Source organism: Notolabrus celidotus, chromosome 2 (assembly GCF_009762535.1).
Source record: "Notolabrus celidotus isolate fNotCel1 chromosome 2, fNotCel1.pri, whole genome shotgun sequence".
NCBI classification, from domain to species: Eukaryota; Metazoa; Chordata; class Actinopteri; order Labriformes; family Labridae; genus Notolabrus; species Notolabrus celidotus.
Window position 1 is genome coordinate 3,907,237 of NC_048273.1, and position 8,717 is coordinate 3,915,953.

The following is an 8,717-nucleotide window of genomic DNA, read 5'->3' on the forward strand; positions in this document are numbered from 1 at the left end:
CCTGTCTTTCCCTCTCTCTCCTCTCTCTACCTGTCTCTTACTTTAACTCTTCCTGTCCCATTAAAGTTACTAACCATAGACCTTTCTGGAGTCCCTGAGCTCCCTTGTCTCGTAGGTTCCTCTGGATCTCTGCTGCTGTGGACGTGCCAGACTCCAGCTGCTACAACTACTACCATCTGTCTCCCCACTATCATCTCTCTCTCTCTCTTTCTTCACCTCCCTCTATCCCTCTCTCCAACACGGTCTCAGCAGATGTGTGTCTAACATGAGTCTGGTCCTGCTGGAGGTTTCTGCCTGTTAAAGGAAGTTTGTCCTTGCCACTGTAACTTGCTAAATGCTGCAAAGTGCTCTGCTCATGGTGGATTAAGATGAGATCAGACTGAGTCCTGTCTGTAAGATGGGACTGGATCTTATCCGGTCTTGATGTTGGGTCTTTGTTAATAATAGAACATAGAGTACGGTCTAGACCTGCTCTGTTTGGAAAGAGTCTGAGGAGAACATTTGTTGTGATTTGGTGCTTTATATATAAAGATTGATTGATCGATATATTATTTAGAAAATTTTATTTGCAATTTCATGTATTTTCATTTTTTAGCATCATGCATTTTAAAAACTAAAATCCAACATTAAAAAAATAATTTAGGTTAGTTTAAAGATCTTCATGGCTAATAATCGTCTTCACACAGGCTGAGGAAATACAGCACAGGAGCAGCACTACAGATGATGACAATTACATCTTTATATACACTACCAGTCAAAAGTTTGGAAACACCTTCTCATTCAAGGGTTTGTATTTATTTTATTTATTGTAAAAACTGTAGATTAATACTGAAGACATCAAAACTATAAAAGAACATATATGGAATTATTTAATTTTTTAAAAAGTGTTAAACAAAGCCGAATATGTTTTATATTTTAGATTCTGTAAAGTAGCCCCTTTTTCCTTCATGACAGCTTTGCACACTCTTGGTATTCTCTCAGTCTGCTTCATGAAGTGGTCTCCTGGAATGGTTTCTCTCAGTCTGCTTCATGAAGTGGTCTCCTGGAATGGTTTCTAATTAACATGAGCCTTGTCAAGAGTTCATTTGTAGAATGACTTGCCTTCTTAATGTGTTTGAGACCATCAGTTGTGTTGTTCAGAGGTAGGGTTAGTACACAATGGATAGCCCTATTTGACTACTGTTGTAATCCAGATTATGGCAAAACCAGATTATGTCATAGTTTTGGTGTCTTCAGTATTAATCTACAATGTTGGAAATAATTAGAATAAAATAAAAACATTGAATGAGAAGTTGTGTCTAAACTTTTGACTGGTAGTGTAGATATATATATATACACTACAGTCACTAGTGTTTAGGTACAGCATGTCTTTAAATACATTAAATCCTCGTTAATCACAAAGTATGAGTGTTCAGCTTGATATGATAAAAATATAAGGGATCTGATTTTTAATACAAATGACAATCATGCAGTTATTGATCAGGTACTGCAGAGGAATCCACCAGACAGGATATATTTGGCATGGAAGCAGCTTAGCTCTACGCATTAAGGCAAAGTTTAACTGGTTACATGAGTCACATCAATAATTATCACTTATTCAGGATCAAAAATGGCAGAGGAATGAGAGGAATGCCACTCTGTTACATTTTGCATGACGTGAATCTTTGGATGAACCAACACACAAAGATGATGAAATGTACGTTTAGAGGCTGCGTCGTTACGTCGATATAAAAAGATCTCACTACGATCAGATGGTTCAACGTGGCCGGCAGTGAAATAGCTTCTAATCCCTGATCGCTCCCGCATCAGTCAGACATAAACACGACAAACATCCAAGAGAGACGAGTTTAAAAAGCAGCCATTAAAGGAAAAGTGTTCCAGCACTTCATCTCAGAGATCCACGACTCCTCTGAGCTCAGTCACATTCTCAAAACAAACTGGAGCGGATTGATGAAAGCGAAATCCTCCTCTGCCTTCAAGCTTTACCGGTGAGAGTGAATTCAATCTCTAAGCTTTCTCCTCCAGATGTTTGGAAGCTGGGAGCGCTTCCTGCTGTACCTCCACGTCGCTGCTGTCGGATATCGCCGCAGAGGGAGGGCCGTCGACCTGCGAGCAGAGCAGAACGCAAAACACACGTCAGTTTAATCAACTTTAATTAACTCAGTTAATTAACTTCACCCTGCGTCAAATGAGCAACACGAGCAGAGAGTCGTGACGTGTACGGTGTAGATTAAGAGCTTAAAGGGTTCTATGATGTTTGTGGCACCATAGTGAGAGCTGTGTCTGCATGCTGGGCACAAAGTCAGACACGGTCTAGATGCCTGTTGGCCTCCACCGATCCTGATTGTGATCTTCATGGACAGGATCTCAAGGTGCAGCTAGGAGGAGGGTCCAAACACCGGCAGAGATCGGCCGGTGTTTTGGTTTAAGTTGCGACCCTGTTAACTGCAGACGGATGCATCCCTAATAAACGTCTTTAGACGATCATTAAATGTCTGCTGAGGATATTTTGAAATCATTTTGAAAAAAATGTTGGAAATTTTTTTTGGGGGAAAAAAAAAACATTTGAAAAAAAAAATTTAAAATTTTTTTTGAAAAAATTAAAAAAAAAAATTTTTTTGAAAAAAATGAATTTGACAAAAAAAAAATTGAAGTTTTTTTTTTTTTTTGAAAACAATTTAAAAAAAAAAATTTGACAAAAGAAATTTGACAAAAAAGTTGACCTGGTTCCTGTCGAAAAAATACATTTTCCTGAAATTTGAAATTGTGCTCTAAATTAGAAAAATATGAAAAAAGTGAAAATTTTGCGCCTGCGGTTAAAAACATGGAAAAAGCAATGAATGAATCAACACGTGAGAGGAGATAAGCGCGAGTAGCAAAGACGTTTCAACACGGCTTTAAAATCCTTTTCAACTCAAAAAGCTGTGGCAGAGATCACCCGGTGTTTTGATTTAAACAGCGACCCTGTTAACTGGAGACTCTCAGCCGGATGCATCTCTCATAAACGTCTTTAGACCATCATTAAATATCTGATGAGGATATTTTGAAATCTTAATAAAAACTAAACTAGTTTGCATTCCCAGGAACTCCCTCTGTGTTTCAACAGCTGTGTAAACTCCACAAACACTGACACATTCAGCTGAAGGTCTCCAGTTTACAGGGGCACTTTTAAAACCGGAACACCGGGAGGAGAGACGCATTCACGGTGGGCTGAGAGAAGACTACTGTTACAAGCTGCTAATTCAAGAGAATCACAGCTTCTTCTTTTGAAAAGTACACACACATACAAAAAAGATAGAACAAACAAAAACTAATGAAAGAAAGAGAAATCAAGTGAATCACAGATGGACAAAACAATGACTGGGAATGTTTTTTTGGAAAAATTCAACAAACAAAAAAAATAATAATACAAAATTACAAAAAATGTTGAAAAAAAAGTTGAAAAAAAAAAAGTTGAAAAAAAAAATTGAAAAAAACATTTTTGAAAAAAAAAAAATTTGAAAAAAAAAATTGAAAAAAAAAAAGTTTTGAAATTTTTTTTTGAAAAAAATGAATTTGAAAAAAAAAATTGAAATAAAAAAAAATTTTTTAAAAAAATTTAAAAAAAAAAAAATTGACAAAAGAAATTTGACAAAAAAGTTGACCCGGTTCCTGTCGAAAAAAATACATTTTCCTGAAATTTGAAATTGTGCTCCAAAATTAGAAAAATATGAAAAAAGTGAAAATTTTGCTCCTGCGGTTAAAAACATGGAAAAAGCAATGAATGAATCAACACGTGAGAGGAGATAAGCGCAAGTAGCAAAGACGTTTCAACACGGCTTTAAAATCCTTTTTAACTCAAAAAGCCGTGGCAGAGATCGCCCGGTGTTTTGGTTTAAACAGCGACCCTGTTAACTGGAGACTCTCAGCCGGATGCATCTCTCATAAACGTCTTTAGACCATCATTAAATATCTGATGAGGATATTTTGAAATCTTAATAAAAACTAAACTAGTTTGCATTTCCAGGAACTCCCTCTGTGTTTCAACAGCTGTCTAAACTCCACAAACACTGACACGTTCAGCTGAAGGTCCCCAGTTTACAGGGGCACTTTTAAAACCGGAACACCGGGAGGAGAGACGCATTCACGGTGGGCTGAGAGAAGACTACTGTTACAAGCTGCTAAATCAAGAGAATCACAGCTTCTTCTTTTGAAAAGTACACACACATACAAAAAAGATAGAACAAATAAAAACTAATGAAAGAAAGAGAAATCAAGTGAATCACAGATGTGTGTGATGTTATTGTGGACTGAGGGAGGAATAAAAACACTGCGGTTAATCTACCAATCAGACACGTTCAGCATTGCAGGCCCCGCCCTCCGAAAGTCCCGGGACCTTTCAAAAGTACTACCCCCCCTCGCAGGGGCTTTTTAGGGGGGAGATTATCTACCCCTGAACTAAATTCAGTCTCTGGGTCCACCAGTCGAAACGCACGTAGTTCAGGGGTAAAGTTCCTCTGGTCAAAACGCCTTTGGACATCAGGAAGGACCTCTGAGTAGAGCCGCTGCTCCTTCAGATCGAAAGGAGTCTGCTCCCCTTAGAGGTGTTCTGGGCAAGTCCAACTGGGAGAATTCCTCGGGTAGACCCCAAACTCATTGGAGGGATTTTATATTCCACCTGGTCTGGAAATGCCTCTGGATTCCCCAGGAGGAGCTGGAAAGTGTTGCTGGGAAAAGGATGTCTGCTTGGACAGCTGCCTCCAGTGACCCCGGATAAGCGGAAGAAACTGGATGGATGGATTCTATAATGCTAGTTTGTATCTCTACATTTCCTTTCTGTACTTACACTGGAGGACATTTGCATGATTTAAAGTAAAAAAAACTCAGCATGTCTCCATAAAGGTGACAAAATAAAGAAGGTCTCATTGACTTACTCTGTGTTTGAGGTAGGACAGGTAAGTGTCCCAGCCTAAGGTGATAAAGTTCATATAGATGACGCGGAATTTTGGAGACAGGAAGTAGAAGTTGATCATCTGTGCGGCCGGCCAAATACACCAGTCAGCCTGTTGAAAGAACAACACCGATTAACTTAAACAAACACGGGTCGATTACTCCGAACAAACATCTCCAGGAAAAGTCCTGAATGTAACTGAAGTCAGGAGCATTACTGCTCCAGAGATTTAGGATTAGAATTTAGAGACTTGTTACTGTGAGCTGAGGATATCTGAGGCGACCGAAAATTAAATGATGCATCGTAACGCAGTGAACTCATGTTTATAGAAGGACAAGGATATTGGAGGTCTTCTGAGGGGGACTAGAGAAGTCTTACAGAGGATCAGTTCACAGCCTGAGAGGGGACACACTGTCTGTTTGTGTGTTTTATTCTTCTGGATCAATCAAACTTTATTTATAGAGCACTTTACATAAATATCTAATTAGATTAGAAGTGCTTTATAGCGAATAAAAAGAAAATTATACGCATATTTAATAAATATAAACAATATTATATTAATATAAGACTAAATATAAAGCAGAAATGGATTTATAAGTAAAGACTAATGCAGGACAATTGCAATAACATTAATATAAATGAACAAAAAAAGTAAATAAAAGATAAAACATAAAAAGTTAAGACAATAAAAAAGGTAAAACATAAAAGTCAAAGATAAATAAAAACACCAAAAATATTAATTAAATAAATAACTAATACTAATAAAAAAATTGAAGTTAGAAAATAAAAATTAAAGAGTTAAAAATAAATTTAAAAATAAATTTTAATTGAAAATAAAATCATAAATTATATGAAATTATAAAAAACCTGCATAATGTTATGTGGTGTGTTATCCCTGCAGGTTGTTTGAGCTCTCTGGACTTGAAATAATTTCACAGATCTAGTCTAAACTTCCTGGTTCTTCATGTTCAGAAGCACAAAGAGTCTGAATCTAAATATTCAGAGCTGAATGAAACCTTGAGTTTTATTTACATGAGCACCAAAGAACACACGTATGAGGAACTGAAGTGAAGCTAGAACTAAATCTGACACTACAAGAGTTAACGTCTCATCTCTGGATACAAATGAAGAACTTTTGATGTGATGAGTTTGAAGCACATGCGCACTGATCTGCAGGTCAGCTGTACTCACCTTATAGAGTTCCCAGAACTTGTCTCTGAACTCCTCCCAAGCCTCTGATAGACTGTGTCCCTCCATGACATCCATACCTGCAATAAAAAGAGTCGTCTGTAAGACGTGCGTCAGCGCCGCGGCTCATGAAAACCACAGCAGATAAGAGGAGAGTCAAAACTCCTCAAATATGACGAGTGTCAAGAAATCAGACGTCACTGAAGTTTATCTTCTTACAGATGACCTTTGAACTCCACCTCTGCTTTGACATCATCATAACATCGTTTGTCTTTCAGAGTAATCTTTCACTCTTCACACTTTCTTACAAAAGACAGTCTTAGAATAATCACTGACACATTTTTAGATGTGTACGTTTGCACTGTGAAAGGAGAAATTGGACTTCTTATGGCCCACACACTTCACACTTCTCTCACCTACAAAGTACCACAGAGCCATCGTTGGTGAGGCGACCAGCTGGTCCACCAGAACCTTCTTGCCCACCGTTTTCAGAGCGTGACCCGCATAAACTCTGTCCAACCAGCCGTACCAGTAGTGCATCATCGGACCCAGAGAGCAGCCCACCAGGAACATGTGACCTTTGGAGAGAGATTCAACAATGATGAGTCCATCCTTGTGACCTGCAAGGCCACACCCCTTCAAGGTCTTTGAGGTCTGCTGATCAGCTGCTTCTTGTGGTCCCTAAGACCAGGTGGAAAACCAGGAGTGACTGTGACTTCTCTGGAGTGGCCCCCAAACTGTGAACAAGCTGCCCCCTCATGTTAGATTGTTCCCAACCTTACCAATTTTAAAAACATGTCTTATAACTTATTTTTCCTCCTTGGCTTTTGGCCTGTTGTGTAGACTCTGTCTGTTCATTTATTTGCTTGTATTTAAATTTTTTACAGTGTTTTTATGTTTTTAATTATTATTTAAAGTGTCTTGTGTTATTATTATTATTTAATGTTTTATTACTTTATTTTTATTTCAGTGTTTTGTGTTTTATTATTTTATTTTTTTCAGTGTTTTATTTGTTATTAACTATATTTAAAACTGTCTTGTGTGTTTTATTATTATTATTTTATTTTTCTTGTGTTTTGTGTTTTATTTGTTAATTTCTTAGTGTTTTATCTGTTTTTAAATATTCTTTAAATTGTCTTATGTTTTATTATTCTTTATATATTTTATTTTTTCAGTGATTTATAAAATGTATTATTATTTTTTTTATGTTATTACAGTGTTTTATCTGTTTTTAATTAAGTGTCTTCTGTGTTTTATTTTTCATCTAATTTTTTTAACAGTGTTTTATGTTCTGTGTGTTTTAACCATTTTATACAGTCTATGGTTTTAACTCATTTTACTTCTTTTATCTTGAATCTTGAATCTTTATCTGAGCTGGAAACCAGTCCTTTAGCACTGAGAGGAACCAGCATCTCTGCAGTTCCATTTCTCTTCCTCCCCTCCCTCACCTGTTCTTTTCCAGTTGTGGACTCTGTCTGGTTTCTTGCGGGTCTCCCATTTCTGCTGCAGGATGTCTCCCAGCCCCAGCATGCCTCCTGCGCTCAGCGTGTTCGTGAGCAGCAGGTTCCTGCCCTGGAAAAACGGCCGCCAGAAGAAGCGTATGCGGACCATAAACTCTTTACCCCCCTGTGGAAGCATGATGTGTGGACTGCAGAGGGAGCACAGTCATCTGTTGGAGAGGAAACACAAGGTTGTCAATGTCATACATTAAACTGAGGATGGATGAATTATAGAAGGTCAGTCATAGATGGGAATGAAACTGAGACAGCAGGATGCATGGGTCACAAAATTAGATGATACACTGTGGGTGACAGCTTTCATAATAATGCATATAAAACAATGAAAATCAGCTTTAAGACTCTCATAATAAACTATCTATTCATTCCTTTTGGATCAGTGTTTTTTAATATGATCTATTTGTTCCCTCACATTATGTATATCATCCCCAGCTGATCTGATCAACACAAATAAAGGGAATAGTCCTTCATTATGCTGAGCAGATCATGACAGAGCAAACACACTTTATTTGTACTCATATGGCATCACGTGACAGAATCTAAATCTATATTTTAGGTTATTCTAGTTTCAGACAGAAGCTGATGAAATGATTTCAGGTTCAAAGGTCATGCTGAGACCAGATGCTACTGTAACTAGCCCTTAGCAAGCTAGCTTTTAAGCTAGTTAGCATGCTGTCTGTCTTATTTAACACCCAGAATAATCTCTGCTGCCTCCATCATGTGTCTGCAGAGTGCTGCCTGCTGTGTCGTGTTGTCTGTGGGACACTACATGATGTCTGACTCCACATGCTCGGATGACAGCTCAGCTCGAGCCGGTGGAAGCTGATACCTGCTTCCTCCTCCTCTTACCTGCAGTGACCCCGACCTGCTGCACGTGCTCAGCGGCGCGAGCTTAACATAACAAAACACGGCTCAAAACACTTCTAGAAAACACTTTGACTTCACTTACCTGAGGAATAAAGAGAAACACGAAGAGTTAATGATGTTATTACAGAGAGGAAACGCAATCAGAGCGACACTACACCGGTGTAGTACAGTGTTAATGTCAGAGCGCCCCCTGCTGGCCTGGAGGAACAGCTGTC

At 38.1% G+C, this 8,717-nt stretch overlaps 1 protein-coding gene across 2 annotated transcripts; it reads right to left on the bottom strand.

Moving 5' to 3' along the window:
- Window positions 1-1,416: 1,416 nt before the first annotated feature.
- LOC117830521 (mpv17-like protein 2) lies at window positions 1,417-8,717 on the bottom strand. Of its 2 annotated transcripts, none has more exons than XM_034708673.1 (6): window positions 8,585-8,717; window positions 7,567-7,787; window positions 6,535-6,696; window positions 6,122-6,198; window positions 4,914-5,042; window positions 1,417-2,106 (listed from the first exon to the last, which is right to left on the bottom strand). In XM_034708673.1, exons 2-6 carry the CDS (start codon window positions 7,754-7,756, stop codon window positions 2,008-2,010), a joined length of 657 nt encoding a protein of 218 aa, XP_034564564.1. In that variant the 5' UTR covers window positions 7,757-7,787; window positions 8,585-8,717; the 3' UTR covers window positions 1,417-2,007. The 2 variants fall into 2 exon arrangements, with proteins under 2 accessions (XP_034564564.1, XP_034564570.1); XM_034708679.1 differs by lacking the exon at window positions 8,585-8,717 and adding an exon at window positions 8,485-8,580.